The 23026-nt window shown below is 35.2% G+C and overlaps 1 protein-coding gene across 2 annotated transcripts in view; it reads right to left on the bottom strand.

Annotated features, from left to right (window-relative positions):
* Positions 1 to 455: 455 nt before the first annotated feature.
* LOC117106292 overlaps positions 456 to 23026 on the bottom strand; it is a 30501-nt gene continuing 7930 nt past the window's right edge. Inside the window, exons 2-11 of one of the 2 annotated variants that reach the window (XM_033247651.1) lie at positions 16306 to 16436; positions 15833 to 15959; positions 13537 to 13685; positions 12450 to 12607; positions 11794 to 11959; positions 7989 to 8077; positions 7000 to 7123; positions 5185 to 5289; positions 4256 to 4395; positions 456 to 3126 (exon numbers count right to left, since the gene is read on the bottom strand). In XM_033247651.1, coding sequence (XP_033103542.1) covers positions 616 to 3126; positions 4256 to 4395; positions 5185 to 5289; positions 7000 to 7123; positions 7989 to 8077; positions 11794 to 11959; positions 12450 to 12607; positions 13537 to 13685; positions 15833 to 15959; positions 16306 to 16436 — 3700 coding nt within the window. In that variant the 3' untranslated portion in view covers positions 456 to 615. Of the gene's footprint in view, positions 3127 to 4255; positions 4396 to 5184; positions 5290 to 6999; positions 7124 to 7988; positions 8078 to 11793; positions 11960 to 12449; positions 12608 to 13536; positions 13686 to 14336; positions 14464 to 15273; positions 15419 to 15832; positions 15960 to 16305; positions 16437 to 23026 lie in introns of those variants that run through there. The other variant, XM_033247652.1, reaches the window with a different exon arrangement.

Here is a 23026-nt window from a genome sequence, read left to right as displayed (position 1 = left end):
TAACTGTTATCATGCTATGATCGGAATTTATATTACACGCACAGGTTGCCATACTGATTTTGTTGCTGCTTGTAAAGGAATCATTCAACAAAAAACAACATTATCCAAGATCCCTATTTCCGAACATCAAAAATTCATCAATTAAAAAATATGGTGGGCCAGCTGAGTGATTACTATTACCTGCAGCAAATACAGTATGTGATATAAAATACCATAATAAGAACAAAGCATATTTTGACATGCACCTAGTTTGTATGACAGTCTCATTGGCTTCTTAATACCAGAACATGTGTTAGAGTCACCCTTAACATATGAAGAGACTTTTGAAATCACACTTTGGTTGTTGTTGACTTCTGGGCCCATCTTTGTATCTTCTGTGGATATTAGCTTTTGTTTAACCCTGTCTCTTATACACATCTAGATGTGTATACTTATGTGTACATATAGTGTATATAATATATACATTATATATATATACATATAAATATATATTTATATATTGTATATACATTATGTATAAGTAAAACATAAAATATAAATGTAATATTCATAAATATAATAGTTGCAAATAGGGTGTATGGAATTCTTCAAAACATTGCCTCCTATTTTCTTATTCTATAAAGATGGAGAAACTTTGTATATAATTTTTGCTGCTTTAAATTGACCCTTCATCATTCTTCCCTGATTCTTGAAATGTGATCTTGATTGAACTGGTGTCTGGCGATTTGGAAGTTTTGCAGGTTGCACTAGAGGACTGGATGCAGTTGTATTAGAATTAGCTAGACTCAGAATTGGTATATAACCACCCTGTTGATTCGCTTTGGAATTATTTAGCTGTCTTGGCAAAGCACTACTATTAACATTCTTTGGGCCTGACATCCCAGATTTTGGGCTTGATTTTTGCACTGCACTGCCACTAATATTCTGTGGGGCTGAGGCACCAGAAGGTGGGCTTAGCTTTGGCAATCCACTACCATGAATATTACATGGGCCTGAGGTCCCAGATAAAGATTTTTCTCCTTGCAAGGTACTGCCACTGATATTTTGTGGGACTGAAGAACGAGCAGGAAGGCCTTGTCTTTGCATTTCACTGCCATTAGCATTACACCTGGCAGAGCTTTTGGGTATTGGACTTTGTTTTGGCATGCCACTACCACTGATATACTGTGAAGCTGGAGTCCCTGAAGCTGGTCTCTGCCTTGGTACTCCACTGCCATTCACATTCTGGACAGCGCTCCTAGACAGTGGCTTCATATTCTGTGAGCATGAGGTCACATACGGTCGGTTTTGTTTCGGCAAATTCTGTGGGCCCAAGATCCTAGATGGTGATTCTACTTTTGACAAGGCACTGCTACTGATATTCTGTTTCCCTGAGGTACCAGAGGCTGGGTTTTGCACTGGCAATCCCCTGCTATTGATTTTCTGCGAGCCTGATGCTCCAGATGCTGTTAGTTTTGATGCAGGGTGAACAGTAGCTCTCTTTTGAAGGTCTTCAACATTACGTTGTGGTAATGCTCCATTTGGCAATGAAGATAATTTTTGCTCTGCTTTTTTGGTATAATTCAAGTGAGAAGCCTGTGATTGAGGATCTCTCTGGTTATACATGACAGCCTTTTTTGTGTTTTTATTTATTCTCTCTACTTCACTGAGAGTGACGTAGTGTGTAAGTGGTTGGTTGGATGGCGAAGTACATGGTGTGGATTTCATTGATGTGGAGCCTGATTCAGATTTATAAGCTATGTTATTAATGATACGGTGTACAGAATCTTGAACAGTTAATTTAACAGATTCATTCATAATTTTCTCATTAGCATTTTGCATTCCATTATCCTCACTTGATTTCTTCTCAGTTTTAATTGTTTCTTCAGAGGCACATGGTTTTAGAGATGGTCTGACAGAAGGTCTCATTGGCTTCTTAATACCAGAACATGTGTTAGAGTCACCCTTAACATATGAAGAGACTTTTGAAATCACACTTTGGTTGTTGTTGACTTCTGGGCCCATCTTTGTATCTTCTGTGGATATTAGCTTTTGTTTAACCTCATGCTGTTTTTCATTTGTTACTTTAAATTTCACAGAGGGTGGCTTAATAGCATTCTCATTAATTGAATCAACTGCAGGATGAGATGGGCTGTTTGCACTTGACTGGTTTACAGATGCCAACAAGGCAGGCAATTCTCTATGTTGAACATACACTGATTTTTTTGGCATTTTTTGAGTAAGAATATTTGAATGATGCCCAACAAATTTAGGCATATTTTTAACATCGACATAGCCATTGTCTGCTTTTGGTTTTCTCTGCATATGCCGAAGTTGCTTCTGTTTTGCCTGATGAGTCTGCCATTGGTGCATCTGCGCTGCATCCAGATATTCTGAGACAGTAGGTTGTGTGGTTCTTTGACAACTTCTTTGACAATCGTGTGGTGATTGTACTACTTTGGCAACATCCTTTGCTGCTATGTATCCAGGTCTCGTACATAATGATGTAGCTTTATTGTGGCTTTTCTGTGGCACTTTAGGAATTCCATCAAAATCTGTGTATTGACTAACAGCCTTGGGCTTACCAAGAGTAGCTTCAGGAACTTTGGAAGTGCAATGAACATCTGGTAGGCTTTGACGAAGCATCAACTGACTTTCATTTTCCAAGTCTTGATCCGATGATTCAGAGCCAATACCACTAGTATCTCCCGAGTCTGAGGTGTAAGATTCATCTTTCACATTGACATCATCCTTGGTATACTTTTTATCTAGCATGGGCATAGAATGATGAACACCCAACTTATCAAGGGATTCTCTCTGTAAATGCATGAAGTTTGACATCACTGTATTCTTTGGCATGGAATCTAAACTACAGATCAAATTTTCCTCTTCATCATCCACGCTTAAGAAGCTTATCTCAGTATTATTGCTTAGTAGTCGACTCCTCCTTTGTTGAATTCTTTGCCAATCATGGTCAATAGAAAACTTGCTGAGCAGGAGGTCAAATACGGTATCTTTTAATGTTGGATCTCCCAGCCTCTCCAGGAGCTTATCCAGTTCATCTTTTGTTGGTACTGCTCGCCTTTGCTTGACTTCATCGAAGACCTCATCTTCAGCATATGGTCTAGCGCTTGGAATTTGATCCCACTGGAAGAAAAACGAGATGAATCTGCATATCAGATATACTGTGTAATGAATTAGAATGTAACATATGTGTAATAAATATATTATATAATGAATAAAAATATGGAGAGTAAGTAAAGTATATATATTTTTTTTGAATCCGGAGTTATATAGCACCTATCACACACCGAAGAATACACAAGGCGCTGGTCATTAGATACTAAGTTGACAAACCAGCACATTTTTGTGCAACCTTCTCTGCTCCCTGGGGAGTATCCCAAGTCATCCTGCTTTACACGCACAACCTCATACGTTCAATGCCACAAGAAAATATGTACAAAAGATAGGAAAATAATTATAAGAATAAAAACTTGAATCGTCAAGTTTGCCTTTACATCTGTGCACTAACTGGGTATACCATAAATGGTGTATATTTTAACTATTATTGATAAAATATATTATTATTAATATTACATAATAAAATTTTTACATTTTTGCACATGTTTACAGCATCATTTTATCAATACTGTAATATCAAAGGGATGGAATGGTTCATTGAAAGAACTGTCAATAAAGTTGATGAAAGCAAAATTAACAACTAAATATAATTGATCAAGCACATAATTCGTCGCTCACATCACGAACTAACACAATTAAATTCAATTGTGTTAGTTCGTGAAATAAAAAAAGCGCGTCAAAATACGCGCTGTTGTTGTTAAGGACTTTTTGTGTGGTAATTGTTACGGACTTTTTGTGTGGTAAAGAATACAAAATTGCTTGACAACCAATACGCGCTCGTTTTGACGCGCTACTGTGATTTCACGAACTAACACAATCTACTTTGATTGTGTTAGTTCGTGATGTGAGCGACGAATTGTACAGTCATTACACCAGCTTCAGATTTAAAAAATTCCATTGGGAATGAAAGTTCTCTAATGAATGTGTTATCAATTTTAATTTTGCCAGTGTAAAACAGTTTAATGTTTCAACCTATTTACACTACCTTGCATAGATGAATCTTTATCAATTTATCATAAAATATATATACAGTAATGTGTATATATATATATATATATATATATATACAGTATATCGTAAAAGATTGTTATTTACTATTTATATCATCTAAAGACTAATAATTTATTTGAAATACCTTAAAAATACTGAAGTTTGGGTCTGGAAGAGGAAGGCAAATTTCAGATTTCCTGATCCGAATCCACACCATCCCAAGTAACAGAAAGATGACAAGAATAGCAATGCTAACTGCCACAGCAATAATAATTGCAGAGGGCGCTGTTTAAAAAAATAACATAGCGTTATAATAACAATTCTAGAGTGCTAACTCCATACATTCAAAGTTCTAAAAAAGTAGAGCTGTGTATGTATTATACAAGATCGCTGTCGGAGATTCAGCCAACCAAAATATACCTAATCATCATTTTCAATGGCGCCCTCAAATTTTAAACAGGAAATATTTTAGGACAGCATTAGTTACCCGTAAGTTAATGCTTAATGATTAATGAAATAATAGTTAAACAGCGGCCTTATTTTTTAGTATACTATGTATAGTAAGCCTAAAGATTGCACTCAGGGTGCTTGATATGTGGACTAGGAACTCAATCAATGACTTTCTTCTCCCCTAAGGGTCCCTTTGTTTCTGTGCTACCCGGTAACCCAGTACCAGCAACTCTTGTCGTCCACCACAGGGGCTGTCTATTCCAGTACACCGGGGTATCCCCCTACTCGTCTCGAATGATGTACTTGGTTCTTTATAGTGCACACGAGCCATTGTATACATTTTTAAGTAAATACAGTAAGGCCTGTCCACCCTACACAGTTTTAGTGTCAAACATCTGTGATTTGTTGATACTTGTACATAAGCATGATGTTTGTACACACGTTTGTAATTTAAGTAAACATTATTATTGTGCCTATTTTATTACACTCAGATTCAATTTTTATTTGCCCAATATGAAAATATAAAGTCATTAAAATGTCATTTATGTGAAACTCAAATCTTACCATCTGGAAGAGGTTGATCTTTCCGAACAAACAGACGAATATTAAATAAAGTTAACTTACGTATTGAGAGTGGTGAAGGAGGAATGTTGAGTATAGCTGGAGTGCTACTGGCTACAGAGTTGAAAGCACTTATGTATACAGTATAATTTGCATCTCGTAGTAAATCTACCAAAAATGTAATTTAATTAATGTCAATTTGTTATTGTCTAGTTTAGAGCTCTGTCTACACTATCAGATTTTATGTGACAAAAAAATGTGATATGCCCATATTTGGGTGTTATAATGACATCATCACGTCCATAATATAACACATCACACATATTTTACTTTTCTACTACTTTTAATTTAGTTTAGATTTATACAGTTCATTCATATTTAAAATACAATATAAAATGACAAAAAGACCATACAATGAATACTTAAATTACAACAATATCGGCATAAACCAAGGAGTAACCCAAGAAATATTGTAAATGTTCAAATAAGCACTATGACAAATACGTGATTTCTGGAGAAATGATGCATTTTCACAGACATTATTAAAATACCGTATTTATTTGAATAAACACCCCACTTTAAAATAAATTCCACTCTTAGTAAACGCCCCTTCAAAAACCCTTCACAACAATAAACGCCCCTGGGCATTTATTCAAATAAATAGGAAACCAATCAACTCGTTCCCGAGCAAACTCACCTATAGCAAAGCCGCACCTAGCTAAGTCAATCCCCTCTACAAACTCGCCCCTTAAACTTGCCCCTTAACAATCTCACCCCTGCAAACCCTCCCCAATCCAATCCAATTCAATCTTAAATTTGTAAGGCACATGTAGATAATGCCGAGAATGAAAAAGTGCTCAAACAAACGAAAAATACAATAAAATAGGCAGAAAAATAAAGAAAAAGTAAAAACTGAAACTTTAAGTCTTGTTTTGAAAATCTTCACTACTGGAAATTCACAAACTGTAACAGACAGCCATAATTTGTGAGCAGCAACCATAAAAGCTCTGTCACCATAGGTCACAGTACAAGAAGCTGCAACAGTTCGAGTGTGAGAAAAGGTAGTGGATCTCAAAGTGCGTCAGAATGAAGAGGAAACGTAAGGAAAGAAGATCAGTAATATACTATGTAAGACTACAAAAAGATTTGAAAAAAAACCAAAAAAAAACAGTATCTTGAATACAATTCACTGTTTCACATTCAGCCAATGGAGATAAAGGAGGGTAGGACTAACATGATCATAATTAGCAATGCCGGATACCAAAGGAGCTGCTAAATTCTGAAGCAGCTGAATTGATGTCTGTGACAGTTCATAAAGGAGACCATTGCAATAATTCAATTTAGACGTAATAAAAGCATAGACCACTTTCTTAGATTCTCCTGATGTTTTGAGCATGAAAATTAACTGCCTTGCAGGTTTTAGTGCCTGTTCAAAGTCATAGATTACTCAAAGATCACACCTAGAATGCGTACCTCTGAAGATGGAACAACAGAAGTATTACCATTCATGAGCATGTTTTCTACAAGCCATGTCTGGACATTGCTGATGCATGTTTCCATTTTAAATTTAGCACTGTTTTAATTTATAGGACAAGGTTTGAAAGATGTATACAATTGAGTATCATCTGCATATTAAAACAAGATAGTAGGTCTTATTTCGGTTTCTTTCTCCCCCGACAAACTTTCCCCCTAACAAACTCGCCACTTGACTATACACAGTCTCCCCTACAAACTCACCCCCTAAAAAACTTGTCCCCTAACGGGGGGCGAGTTTCTAAGTGGAGTCAGTTGTTAAGGGGAGAGTTTGTAGGGGGCAAGACAGAAAGGGGAAAGTTTACTAGGGGGCGTGTTGACTGGAATATAAATATTGTATCTTACTTTTATAAGTGTATTGAGTGATGCTGCCATTGTTCAGCTTGGTTGTATTGAGGTACACTCCATTCTTATACAATTCAATTTCAAAACCTAGAATTTTCCCTCTGGCTTTCATCTCTTCAGGAACCTTTGAAAATGTAAATAAGAAAACAATATTCTATAAATTGAAATATTACCAGCATTTAATAATTTGGTATACCAGTGAAAATCGAAATAGTTCTCATATGGACCCAGTGTCCATCACAAATAATAGTTCATGGTGTCTATTATGGTGTTCTAGTATCAACCATAAAGCAGTCATCTTTGTGCTTTTGACTGGTCAATAAAGGTGTTTGAGGGTCAACCATTATCCCTGGCCTGGGAAGTATTCCAGTTATGCTGCATACAGAATATTCCCTTTCCTATTAGATACATATTGCCAACCATCCCCACACCCCACATATTTTGGTTGTTAAAACTGTACCTACAGGACTAAAATTCAAGGATAAAGGTATCAATGTATTGATTAAAAGCATTGCATTGCATTTTGAAACAGACCACAAATATTCTGAGCTTCTCCTTAAAAACGACCCCAGATTGATCAGTTGGACTTGAGTAGCAAAATGTTGTTTTTCTTTACCTTTACTATAGGCTTATGACATATGGCATATGTTTATGGTTTGTTTAAACTTTAAATTGTACTTTCTTTAGTTAAGTTCTTTCATTTGTTTAGCTTTAAGTTGTTGTTTTCCTCTTTGTTCATTAGTTCAAGTTTGACTGCGCCACTTTCTTGTGTGCTGCCACTGTTGTAAAAGTGTAATGTGAAATAAATATTATTTATTTTATATGAGCTAAAACATAATAAATCAAACCAGACTATGTTTTAACCAAAAATTAAATGAAACCATTGGTTGTGTGTGTGTGTGGGTTGCAAAAATAGGTTGGGTAGATGCTACAATCAATTAAGTTACAATAATTATCATCATCATTAATATGTTTTTAATTAGACATACCTCCCATTTCAATAGAATGTTCCTGTAGGTTTCTTTGTTATCCTCGCTATCTGTTTCTTCATACATTACATCAACTTGTCCAAAAGGATCTGAAAAAGACATGACCTTACTAACACAAATAATTCACAACGATGGTTTCATATCTGGTTACAAGGAAATACATACTTCTACACAATGCAACCTCAATACAGTGGCTAGCTATGGTCAGTGGTTAAAACAATATTCAACTATAACACTGAATACCTCATTAAAATGGATTAAATTGCCAATGATGAACAGATCAAAACAACTGCGTTCTTGCTGATCTCCAGATATTCAAGAATGCGACAAAACATTAACAACAATAATATTAATAATTAAAATATTATTTTAAACAATAATAATAACAACAATAATATAATAATTAGTTCATATTTCAGTTGCAAATAAATGTTCAAAGTTCGTCCTTCTAAGATATAAGAAAGGTACAGTATAAATGGTATGTAAAGTAAACACAGTTAGGTGCAAGATGTGGACATAGATCCATTCAACACTGTAACATACGAAAAATGAAACGCAATGGGAGCATAAATCATGATGTAAAGTTTTGTGTACTCAACACAAGATCCGTAAGAAATAAGACAACTGAGTTTGTTGATTTTGCGCTTGATCACAAGTTTGATGCTACTGCTCTATGTGAATCTTGGATTAGAGCAGATGATACATCTGTAATTGGAAACATTACCCCTCCTGGCTATTTGTTCAAGCATGTACCGAGAGTTGGCGGAAAGCGTGGTGGTGGCATCGCGTTTGTATGTAAATCGGGACTGAATGTTAATATTATAAAATTTTCAGATATTCTACAGTCATTTGAATCTCTGCACTTGGATGAACTGATGAATTATCTCCATCATCTATGTCTTATAATAATATATCGCCCACAATCTTCATAAATTGGTTGTTCGTTTAGTGACTTTCTAGATGAGTTCTCTTCTGTAGTTGATGAGTATATCTATAGATCTTCACCAATTATAATCACTGGTGATTTTAATATTCAAGTCGATGATGTAAATGATGCTAATGCTAACTCTTTTAAGGACTTGCTTAATTCAAGCAGTCTTCAACAGCACATAGCTGTCTCAACGTATAAATATGGGCATACTCTGGATTTATACCGGTTTTTCACAGTCTTAGTGTTATTGATGGATTGTCAGATCATTCTGCTATAACATGTAAACTCAAGTTGAACAAACCACGCAATATCACAAAGTGCATCACGTCTCGCCATATACAGTAAGTGCCATTGATGTCAGTGGTTTTTGCAGGGACATCACTGAATCCCAGATGTACTCGGTTTCTTACGACAACTTCCAACAATATTGTAATACACTTGGTAAAATTCTGGATGGGCATGCTCCAGTGAAAGTAAGAATTATTACTTATCGACCACACTCTCCATGGTACACCAGCGGAATACGGGATGCAAAATGTGATCGTTGATTCCTGGAAAACAAGTGGCGCAAGTCAGGAATAGAAATTGATTGTCAGTCCTATTGCTGTAAGAAGCAAGAAATAAAAACATTGATATGGAAGGCAAAAGTTATGCATTATAACAAGCTATACACTGATAATGAGAAGGATCAAAAACGCCTGTTTCAAATTACAGAAATGCTACTTCACCGACGCCAAACCACGAAACTTCCAAAGGCTGATAGTGAGGAAGACTTAGCTAACCAATTCAGCGTTTTCTTCACCAATAAAATAAAGAATATAATGGCCACTTTGCAGTCTGTAGGTATCTTTCAGGAACCTGAATCAGCTCCAGCTCAAATGATATCATTTACACCAGCAACCGATGATGAAGTTTACAACATCATTGCCAACTCTCCAGCCAAATCATGCAAACTTTACGTCATACCTACGTCCCTGCTAAAGAAGTGTCATCACGCCATAGTTCCAGTTTTAACTTCAATCGTTAATAGGTCTATGAAAACTGGTGAAGTGCCAGAGCACTTAAAAGTTGCAAACGTAAGACCGATAATTAAAAACAAATCTTTGGATACAAATGACTACAATAGTTATCGACCTGTGTCAAATCTTTCGTTCATCAGCAAAACTCTAGAGAGAATTGTATGGTCAAGGATAAGATCGTTTCTTGAAATTCACCACCTTAATGATGATTACCAGTCTGCTTATCGGGCAGCGCACAGCACTGAGACCGCTCTAATGAGGGTACATAATGATCTGCTACAGGCAATGGATGTGGGGAAAATTTCATTGCTGCTACTCCTTGACATGTCAGCAGCATTCGACACGGTAAATCATGACTTGTTCATTAAACGCCCGAAGAACCGCATCGGAATTAATGGAGTAGCGCTGGATTCGCTCATTACCTAACTGGAAGAAGCCAAGTTGTCTGCATCACAATGCAACATCTGTCCAAGTTGCATGAGATACTGGATTGAATCAGGGCTCTGTTCTAGGTCCTGGTTGTTTTTCAACCTACACTCTACCACTTGGTGAAATAATTCGCAAGCATGGCCTAGGGTATCATTGTTATGCTGATGAATACACATTTATATTATTCAGTCAAACCAAATCAATTAGATGTGGATAATGCAATAAGAAATATCGAAACTTGCATTGATGATATTTGTGCATGGATGACACACAATTCACACAAACTGAATGATAAGAAGACAAGTTTTATGGTCATTGGATCTAAGCATCAATTAACAAAAGTTAATATCACTGGCATAAGAATAGGTACATCTTATATAAAACCCATTGTGAATGCTCGTAATCTTGGAGTAGTGTTCGATTCAACGATGACTATGAGAGATCATATCACATCAATTTCCAATTCTGCATGCATGTCAATATGAAATATTGGGAGAATCCGCCAGTACCTGACGAGGCATGTGTCAGAGCTAATCATTCATGCATTTGTGACATCTCGCTTGGATTACGGAAACACTCTCCTTTTTAATATCCCACAGCAACAACTCTTCCGTTTGCAGCGTCTTCAGAACATCGCTGCAAGAATGGTAACCTTCGCAAAGAAGAGAGACCACATCACACCGGTTTTGAAGAAATTACATTGGCTACCAGTTCAACAAAGAAGCGTATACAAGATCGCTATGGTTGTATTTAAAGTTCTGAAAGGACATGGCCCTTCATATCTTGTAGATCTTGTAAACGCATATAAGTCATCACGAGTGGGACTTAGATCATCCACTCATGGATTGCTCACTGAAATATCATCGAATACCAGGTGGAGAGAATGCCCTTTTATAGTTGCCTCGGCACAAGTATGGAACAGTCTCCCCATCCAGATCAGAATGATACAGGATCTTGGAAGCTTCAAGAGAGAGCTAAAAACATTCCTTTTCTGTGCTGCATATAACTGATGAAACACTTTCAGAAGCGCCATGAGCATCATATTTGGCGGATACCGGCGCTATATAAATGTTCTATTCTATTCTATTTGTTCAAAATGGTTTTCCTAGATTTAATGAGTAATTAAAATATGTCTTTAGTTGTAGGACTAAAGAGTGCAGCAATAAATGAATAATACAATATTACAGTATGTTTGCAAGTATTTGAATAGGAAAGTTTAAATTTTAATTAAATTTCAAATTTCTTGGTTTACCATATTACTGTGGTAGTAATTCCATATTATATTATCAGAATTTTTTATCGTTTTTTTTTTCTTATTTTGACTATTTTTTATCATTGTATTTGTTTATTTAAGGATGAAAGACTGAAATAAAGTTGAAATTAAAAGTGTAATGGAAAAAATTGCACTAATTAAATTCTTGCTCACATTCTTCCTTCGTTGTTATAGTGAAGGATGATGACCATTTACCAGCCACAGAAGCCTGATGATATTTAGCCCTCACTTGCACTTCATAAGTTGTATACGCCTCCAGATCTCTTATGACATAGTCATTTATATCTTCACCCTCTATCAGTAATCGGCCATCAGGAACCTACAAATGATAAGCCGATGTTAAAGATGCACTAACTGTGATGATCTAAAAAAACATTATTCAATATTCTAATGGCAGTGGCTATTGTTACACCAGCCAAATTTGTTATGCTATTTTTACACCATCTAGTGACCAGTAACCAGATTTTGGTCTTGTAATTTGTCTGAAGTAGAATGGGACAATCTTACGTCAGCCAATTCAAAACAGAGACACAGCTAGCAAAGGGTGGTGAGTATGTGTAAACTATTATTTACCAGATTTTGTGGTCCAACCAACTGGTTGTATATTTTACTCAGTTCTGATTAGTTTTACCTTTCTAACACCATATTTATTCAACAATATATCACGAGGGGGCTCTTTCAGCGCTGTCTCTTATACACATCTAGATGTGTATAAGTTATACACATCTTATATATATATATATATATATATATATATATATTTATATTTATATATTAATATTATTATTATTTTGCAGTAAACCACAAACCTTACGCCAACTTGAACCTGGTGAGATGGGTCTGTATTGAAGTTGATACTCAAGGTAATAAGAGTGTTCTTTCCATCCATCCGAAACCCTCCAACTTGCCAATATTATGCTTTCATTAGAATGGTTCAGTGTTAAATCAGTTGGTGGTAAGGGTCGAACTAATGAAAAAAAGAAATTTAAGAATTGTATTAAGTTATCAAACGTTTTCCTTCACAAAATAATTAATCACATCGCTTCCTGGGATGCACATTCAGAGTGTAGGCTAAAAAAACTTCAGAAATCAAATCAATATTTCAATTGCATATTTTGGAAATTAGCTAAGTATATGTTAGAAGTGGTGGGTTAAAGAGGGCCCAGACAGCCCGGAAAAACACAACCCCTTCCCCTTGCAGCCAGCCCGGGCTTCCTATATTTTTTCAAAATTATAAAAAAATAGAGAAGAAAAGAATATTATATCCAAATTTAAGTCTGACAGTGCCATTTCTGGCCATCCAGAGGTGCCACTCATGGATTCGCCACTGGTACAAGAACAAGAAAATATTTTCCTCATCAAATAACATACATAAATAATTTATAATAATAAATAATAATAACATTGCTATACTATTTGTATACACAATTAAACTGATCAATTAAGAATTATATTTAGCAAAGCAACAAGTGAAAACAGAATTACTCTTGAAGGCTAAATTCAATGTTCTGCTAATATTCCATTTTTTATAGTCTTATGAATTCTTTTGCTAAGGGAGTTCCAGACTAAAACCTAGCAAAAGACACGATTTTAAAGACAAAAGTGTTGAGCAAACGGCATCAGTCGACCAAAACAATTCAATGCAACATGAAATGACGCAAGCGCGACAGTCACTTTAACAACGATCCAGTCAGACTGCCACCAACGAAAGATAATATTGTGTCTGCAGGCTGACTTGCACAAAGCACAGACAGATTCCATCACCAATGGTCATCAGCTGACGTAATGCATGACAGACTTTAAGATCCTTAAGTATACAAGGAGCTGAGTCTTGCATTTTCTGATGGGAATAGAAATATTTCAATGTCTAATTCTATGTGCCTATTGTAAACATACCATCCTCATTCATATTGTACTCAGTTTTAATAAATTCACTGCTACCAAGTTCGTTAACCTCTCGCACTTGAACAGAGTAGTGAAGAGCATTTCCGCCGATGTCACATATATTATCAGCTGATGTACTGCAATTTGTCCACTCTCTTAAACTGTGGAATAAAATTGAAATATAGGTGTAAAGGCATTTGATTATTTCTCTTGTTTAGTTAATTTGATAGTACTCCCTCTATTGTTGAAATATGACCTTAGGCCCTTGGCAACACTTATTGAGAGGAGGAAAGCATGGACTAGACCTATGATGAAGGGGAAGCACTCCCATGTTTTAGTTTTGAAGTTAATGTTTAGTGTTCTTTGCTGGCCATAGTGGTAAGCATATACTACAGTATGTTCTAGTTATGAATCTGTATGATATTTAGGCAGTACTTATGCATAGAAATTACAGGCTCAGAAACGAATAATAGCTAATGTAATAATCACACTGAGCATAGGCTTAGATAACACAATACAGACTGACTCGGGCATATGCTTATGCTTTCAACTTATTCCATTTTATTATAGTTTTGACCGGTTAGTACGAGTAAAGTAATCCGATATCCTAAAGCAATTGGAAGAAGTGTATTTTGTAGTAGTACCTCCGGTTGGACGCCGGCATAATAGGCATAGAATGCATGTACTAGTTTGCCATTAGATGAGATGGGGGAAAAAAAAAACTATAAACTGAGTATGTATGTACAGTATGTATGTGCGTAGTATGTATGGAGAATAAGTCGCTATAATGAATAAAATATAATTTACTGCACCTGGATTTTTCCTGTGCTTGGTATGTGACTGGAAGGTTTGTATTGACTGGTCCACGTGTCCATGTACATGAAGCCTTCTCCAATAAGTGTCCAGTACAGCTCAGGCTTTGGGGTCTTGAGGGTTTCTCTACAAAGGAAAAACACTGTTGTATTAAAGATACTGTAAACCAAGAATAAAATAAAATGACTTTTCGACTTCCATTTCTAATGAGGAAGTATCAGGTCTGTCTGCAGCATTAATGGCATGTGGAGATAGGCCTAGGCCTAACTTTATGACCTCACCTTAGGCTGACCTTAAATTCTTAGACCCGAAGTGTACATAAACAGGGGTCGGAGGTCACCCACAATTCACGGGAATCTCCCTGGAATTGGGAGGTCTTCCCACACTCCAGCAACTGGACTAGAGTATCCCAGAAAATAAAATCTCCTACAAATTTAATAAATCTGCATGTTTTTACTACTGTATTACTATTGTATTATTATGGCTATGTTCTCACACGGCAGCTACCGATTAGCAGGATCCGGATTCTGCTAACTGTTAGCTGCCGTGCGTCTATGCGAGAAAATCCCGACCAATAAGAAACTGGAAATTGCAAACGCGTACGTGTGATTGGTTGATGATAGAAACGCCTTCAACTTGAAACCAATAGCGCTTGCTAACCGTTAGCATATCCGGATACCACTAACGGTTAGCGCTAACCGATCGGGCGTTCTCACGCAGGTGCTAACGGTTAGCACTAACGGTTAGCTACTGATCCGGATACTAGGGCTCTCATGAGAATCAGGCTTATTTATTTCACGAAAGCAGTGTCAATGTGTATAACCATAAGCAGTAAAAAAAATAAGATGTGCTAAAGGCCATTTAAACAGAGCTCCCAGAAATAACTTCTTCCAACTTGGGACCTTCGCATTAAATCGAAAATTCAACTACACTTACTCCCAATGGTAATATTAATGCTGCAATTCCAAGTTCCAACATCAGAATTCGCAGGACCACACTGGAAGACACCACCATCCTCAAAATTTTTGATGACATGTAGAAGACTCATGTTGTCCTCCCATCTACTCTCAAGAAACCTGTCTCTTATACACATCTTTATGAATCTGTATGATATTTAGGCAGTACTTATGCATAGAAATTACAGGCTCAGAAACGAATAATAGCTAATGTAATAATCACACTGAGCATAGGCTTAGATAACACAATACAGACTGACTCGGGCATATGCTTATGCTTTCAACTTATTCCATTTTATTATAGTTTTGACCGGTTAGTACGAGTAAAGTAATCCGATATCCTAAAGCAATTGGAAGAAGTGTATTTTGTAGTAGTACCTCCGGTTGGACGCCGGCATAATAGGCATAGAATGCATGTACTAGTTTGCCATTAGATGAGATGGGGGAAAAAAAAACACTATAAATTGAGTATGTATGTATGTATGTGCGTAGTATGTATGGAGAATAAGTCGCTATAATGAAAATATAATTTACTGCACCTGGATTTTTTCTGTGCTTGGTATGTGACTGGAAGGTTTGTATTGACTGGTCCACGTGTCCATGTACATGAAGCCTTCTCAAATAAGTGTCCAGTACAGCTCAGGCTTTGGGGTCTTGAGGGTTTCTCTACAAAGGAAAAACACTGTTGTATTAAAGATACTGTAAACCAAGAATAAAATAAAATGACTATTTGACTTCCATTTCTAATGAGGAAGTATCAGGTCTGTCTGCAGCATTAATGGCATGTGGAGATAGGCCTAGGCCTAACTTTATGACCTCACCTTAGGCTGACCTTAAATTCTTAGACCCGAAGTGTCTGCAAGCCCTACAAGCAAACAGGAATTCTTTTTAAGGATGTAACGGCTGCTTTTGGTCAATAATATTTAATACTGCCCTCAAAACTTTATAGTAATGGCTTTAATATTGCTAAATGTATATTTTTAATGATCGATGGAGAAACGATTCCACCTACCTGTTTCCATAAGCTGTGCATATTGAACAGAGCAACACATCAGTAACAGAAGACATGTGTAGCTAATACTGCACCATCTCCAACAGACACATATACCTCTGAAAGCACTAGGGGTCATACTCAACAGCATTCTATAAAAGAAATAGCAAAGGAATTCAGGTTTTTTTTCATTGATTAATTATTCTATTTATTTTTAACATTTAAAATGTATTTAGTATAGCATTACCACAAGACAGTTTATATCTCTATTATTTATATCATGATTTATATAAAATAAATGCCTACAAACACAATAAAAATGACAACCCCCTCTCCCACAATAAAAATGACAACCCCCTCTCCCACAATAAAAATGACAACCCCCTCTCCCACAATAAAAATCACACTCTCTTCTCTCTCTCTTTATCAGGCACACTCAGTTAATGATGAGCAAGAAAAAATCATATAGTAAAAAAAAAAAAACTGTTAAAATCTAAATTAAAGTATTTAAATTTACAAATAAAAAATATTAAAACCAGGCTTTAAATGGCAAGGACAAGCCAAACCAGTCACTCGTCGCAAATCATGTTTCTATGATAATGGCCAAAACATGCTGGAATGTCAAAATTTTTACAATTTATTTTATTGCACTAAACTAAACTTTATGTATCTATACATCATGCTATGTTGTTATTTGCCCAATTTCCAAACAACCATTTTAACAATCTGTTTGAAGGCTGATTTCTCAAATATTGTTCTTCATAACGAAATGTCGTACTTTATTTATAACTAACAATTGAATTTTGCGAGGAGTGACTGGTTTGGCTTGTCTACAATTGTTGTTCCTAAAGCTCTCAGTACCATCTGGTCGTCTGAAAATTATGGTCTAAGAACAAGTACAGTACCATTTGCTTCAAAATTGTTAAATCATTAGAGATGCTTTTAAATGAAGAGCACGAGTTAAGATTTCCAACTTTCAGGTAGCAGTTGGTTTCAAAGGGGACAATTTTTCAAAAGAATGTTTGTGAGTCTCGGTTTCACAATTATCATGCAACAGTAAAGCACAAACATTTTCATTTACTTGGCAGCCAGTTGTAAAGAATTCTATAATATTAATGAGTTTTAAATGTCCATATGTGTATCAGAACAGTACATACTGGAGCAGGTTTGATGCCAGAATTTGCCCAAAGGGGGTCTAATGTCCCCAAGTTGGCGTGGTCAGGCGTCACTCAAAATCTTTTGAAAGTGGTCCAGGGGGATAATCCCCCGTCAAATATGATTATTTACGGGTTTCATAGGTTTACTTAATCGATTTTGTAGTCTACTGTGTGTAAAAAAATTGTTTTTTCTCGTCAACCAAGCAAGGGGAGGGGGGGAAGGGACAGTTCTCCCTGACAGGGGGGCCTTGGCCAGATCTGGAAAATGTGTGTGACCACGTGACTGGTTGTCAGAGGCCTCATGAATGTCCCGGAGGCCTTTTAGGGAAAACAAATTCAAAAAACTAAACTGTTGGGTTGTATAGTGTACAGACAATTTTCATGGTCGGAGACACACACCTTTTCTTTTCCAGGCCTGGCCTTGCACCCCACCCCCAACCCCTGTACTGTAGGCTGACAAGAACACCGAAAAAATGTGGAAGTACTGTTTCACTTCATAAAAACATACAGTAAGCAATATACATTAAACAAAAAGATGAGCAATTTTTATATTAGATTATATACTCTAAACAGATATGAAGATATTCAAGTTTACATAGCAAAATAACCTAGTTTATGAGTGAGCAACACAAGTTGATCCATGGAGATCATATTTTCTACATGGTTGAGTCTAAGGCATGCGAAAAACTAATGAACTTATATGGCCAGGTTTTTGTGTAATATGTTACTATGTAATCTACTACATTTGTCCACAAACATTCCCTTCAAATTGTAAGTTAATTTCAGTAATGCTTCGGCAGTGAGAGCTTACGTACCAAATCTTTTAAGCTTGTTTTTCACTACCTTTGTGAAAATCTTACCAGTAAAGTCGCAGTTCTACTACATATCTTTTATTTTAAATTTAAACTCTTGTTGAACTCCCCTCTCTGATTTGTATTATACAGTACCACATTGACAGTAGGGAGCTTTCGATAGCATGACGACGATAAGACGTAGAACGTAATGACGTCATCTGCGCATGCGAGAACGTTACGGTCACCTCACCGAGTAGATTCTGGAACACAATTTGGCCAAATCTACACATGCAGAGAACCTAGGACGCCAGGTAGGACGGTCACGCATGAGTAATTCCGTTCTATAGCGTCGTGTCGTCACACAAATCAAACGCTCCTTAGTAATGATGATTAAACAACCTTGTTGTCAGCAGGCTACAGTAAATACTCTACAGATATGAAGAGATTCAAGTTTAACAAAATAACCTATAGTTTATGAGATTCAAGTTTACATAACAAAATAACCTAGTTTATGAGTGAGCAACACATGTTGAACCAATGAAATATTTTCTACATGGTTAAGTCTAAGGCATGCGAAAAAGTAATGAAATTAAAATTACATATGGCCAGGTTTTTGTGGAATTTTAGTATGGTAACAGTAACACAGGAAAATATACAGTTTGAAATTTCAGTTGTTTGTTCTGACTTTAAATAAAAGTATAATTATTGATACAATACTAAAAACACACAACACATCATAACATTTTAAAATATAAAATCCAAGGTTAAAACTGTAAAAGTTAAAATGGTAAACATTTGAGTAAAAATACAGCAAGCAAAAAGGCACAGTGGCGGCACGAGGATTTCCCCGACGGGGGGTCCAAGGTCCCCTACGGAGGGCTGATGTCCCCAAAAAACCCATTAAAAACCTTTCAAAATTGGTCCAAGAAGAAAAACACCCGAAAATATGACAATTTAGGGTTTTCAAAAGCTTACTAATTGATTTTGGAGTCAATTAATATGTAAAAAATACATATAATTTTTTAGGGGTGGAGCAAGACCTCCCCGGTGGGGGGGGGGGGCTACATCCCCTAGTTACCCCCCTCCCCCCGTAGCACTGCCACTGAAAAGGCATAAAAGCAGTACAGTATGTGTATAAAATGTATTACAGGTATGTAAGAGTTTTGTATAGGCCTAATTATTATCTTTTTATTATTGCTTTAAATTGCCTCATAGCACTTGAAAGAATTAATTTCTTATCTTGTTTCTTCTTCAACCTAGGAAAAACCAAATGACCAGTTTTGCTAAATATTCTTGCTCTTATTGGTATCTATTCTTTCAGCTAACTTACTAGTAACTAGTTGTTTCTGATACTGAAAGAGCACACTGTACAGGAAAGAAAGTTTATGGTAATATTGGCCGTATTCGACTGGTCATTCTTTGTTAAACCACGCCCACCTGCGCAGTGGTAAAATCCTACTTAACAAAGATGACCAGTCAAATAGAAAATTGGTAAATACTCGACAAAACAAAATGGCTGCATAGTTACCACGATATACGCTATGTAATCAATTTTCGTAAGAAAATGTTTTCATCCAGTTTTTGAATTCTGTTAGCCTACACTTATTTTTGGACTCAATGTGGGTAAATATTATAATTTTTAATTTGTGAAAAGTAATCTAAATTATATTAACGCAAATGTTGTTGCTAAACTGACCAATCGGCCATATTTTTTTTGGTCACTTTCATAACTTAACACTGATAACGCATTCCATTTACAGTGATGAGCAAGGCTTACTAAGATGGAAAGCACCCAGTCTTAAAAAAAAAAAAAAAAAAGGAAAATTTTAACATAAATGGCAAACTTTACAATGAACATTTAAAAGCAATACATATAGCACATACTTCCTATACACTTTACATGTTTAACACTTGGCCATTGTTGATACTTTCTTTTCCTCATACCTACCGATTAGAAATTTCTGAACTTGTAAGTAGTTAGAAATATCATAAGACTCTTATCTCAGAGTGTTCATACTTGCTGTCTCTTATAAAATTTAATGCATAAAATTATGTGTTGAGTTCTTTGTGCAGGTATTGATTATATTACGTATATAGATTTTAAATCTTTTGTGTACTTCTGATTTCAAATGTGGCAAAGACAAGCCAAACCAGTCACTCGTCGCAAAAATCAATTTTTAGTTATTAATACAGGGTTAAAAAGTAAAATGAGAGCTATAAAATGGTAAAAAATCATTTAAATCCAACATTTTGTTATGAAGTTACATAAGTTTAAACATACAGCTGTTGAAAGAACAATATTTGAGAAATCAGCCTTCAAAGTTTATGATTTTGGGCATTTCTCAGGCAGAGACCATTACCAAATTGTTAAAAATTGTTTTAACATTGAAAATGGGAAAAATAACAGCATACATGACTTGTATACATAAAGGTTAGTTTAGTCCAATAAAATACATTTCAAAAATGTTGACATTCCATCATGTTTTGGCCATTATTTCTGAAACAGGATTTGTGACAACTGACTGGTTTGGCTTCTCTTTGCCACAAATGTTAATATATTTTAATGTTACTTTTATCTCCATTTTTCATGTTTTGTGCTTGTGTTTGATTAATGTTTTGATATTTTAATACTGGTCTACATTTTTTGTAAATATCATGTAATTCAGTCTTGGCTGAAATATTGATGTGAATAAGAAACAGAAACTAAAACAGAAAATGAAACTGAGGTACTGTACGTTGGTTTTCCTTTCTTTTTTCTTTTGATGCAAGAAATTTCATCATAAAATCGTTCCACTTATAAAAACTATGTTAATTAACCTATTTACTGTATATTTATCATTTCACGACACTGACATAAGAAATGAGTTAAAATGAAAATATAAATGGAGTGGAGATGAACAGCTTAACAGTAAAGATGCTTGCCTTCTGATCCCAGGGTCCTTGGATCAATTCCTGTCACAGCAGGACTTTTTTCTTACAACATAAAACTCCACTCCCTAAGCCTCAAAGAGAGACTTGGTTTATAAAGCATCGTTCCTTACTTTAAGTGCCAAGTGTCTTGCTGTTGGGATGTGAAGGAAATAAATAAAATAAATTATTCTCATACCACCATTAATATCTTCACCCAACCCGAATCCAAGAGGACTCTGACAACGAGCACGACCTGCAGGCTTATGCTAATTAGTCACTCCAGGTGTGCTACCCTGGATCAATGTCGATACGTTGATACTCGCCAATTTAATGGTTTAATTAGCCAGTCAAATAGTAAATCACTATCTCTTCATTTGATTGCTAACATTGATTTGATAAAGTTCTACACTCATGTTCATAATTAATAAGTTTTTAAAATCTTCTAATTCATTGTTTCCAAAAATTTCTACTGTAAACCCACCAGACCACTCATAGTGCCACTACAGTAGTAGATAATTTTTAAACTAACCAAACTGACTCTGATAATTTAAGAGCATCCTAAAATTTTGTAATAACCCAATTAACTATAAAACATTTAGCAATAAACTTTCAAGACTGTCTACCACATCTTCTTTCTCACCATATTCAGTACTACTCAAAATCAGAACCTTCTAATTGAATCTTCCTTTCCTTAACTTACACTAAATCCGTTATTTAATTTGTTAAGACCAATAAAGACGAAGATAAAACTGACCAACTTGGGTAAAAAACTGATATTGTTGCCGTTGTTAAAGAATGTTAAGATCCTCCCTTGTGGTAGAATACTATTTTTTTTTCCCAGTTATGTAATTCTATTGAGGTGCAATATACTTAAAATAAACTAATGATATATAACTTTAAAAAAAAAACTAGAATAATTTAAACTATTTAATCGAATAATTAGGATGCAATAAATATTTTAAATTAATGATATAATCTTGTAATTTTGTATAGCTTTCAAAATACTGTTAATGTCTTTTAATAATGTCTGTCTTTCTGTAAACATTGAATTGTTTAATTTTATTAATCTTGTAATTTTTAGTATAATTTAATTGTTTTATCAGATATATAAATTATTTGAGGTGAAAATATTTAAAATAAATTATAAATTTAAATAAGTGTTGAAAATTGTTAACTAATACAATTATTATGATCCAATAAACATATTTAATTAACAACACAATTCATTCATGTATTTTTCATATCAAGCTGTTAAAAAATGTGGTTTTTTTTCACTTTTTAAAATTTCGTGCTAAACTTGTATTTACCTTTTAATATTTTATTAAGTTTTTCTAAACGTTTTGTAATTGTCTTTTGTTTGACTTTTACCTTGCAAATTTGTGTTAAATAACCATTGACCTAGGTTTTTTTGTATATGTTTTCCTTTATTTTTTTTCTAAATGAAGTGATTATTGAGAGTCTAGTAATAGTATACTAATAGCTGACATTTCCGACCATCTACCTATATTTTGTATTGTTGAAAATGATAACCAAGATTCCACTGTTGAACCAAACACACCTCATTATCACTTTAAAGACATAAATTTATTTTGTAATGAATTAGGAAGATTGGTCCACCATTTATAAATGTAATCCTAATTGGTCACTTGACACCTTTAACATTTTTCAATATATTTTTTTAATGATAAATAGGCCTGAGTGTAAATAATTTACAGACCAGAGCCTTGCAGGCGTCAACGTTCCTATGCATGATACATGACTTAAAAATTATATAGGCCCTATATATACGTGTATATATATACACATACACATATATATCTGTCTCTTATACACATCTAGATGTGTATAAGAGACAGGTCCCAGAGGAATTTTAAGGAAAAC

Source organism: Anneissia japonica, unplaced genomic scaffold (genome assembly GCF_011630105.1).
Source record: "Anneissia japonica isolate Jap-2015-1 unplaced genomic scaffold, ASM1163010v1 scaffold287767_len825999_cov190, whole genome shotgun sequence".
NCBI lineage: Eukaryota > Metazoa > Echinodermata > Crinoidea > Comatulida > Comatulidae > Anneissia > Anneissia japonica.
The sequence above is the reverse complement of the archived record's forward strand: the minus strand, read 5'-3'. Positions and strand labels throughout refer to the sequence as shown.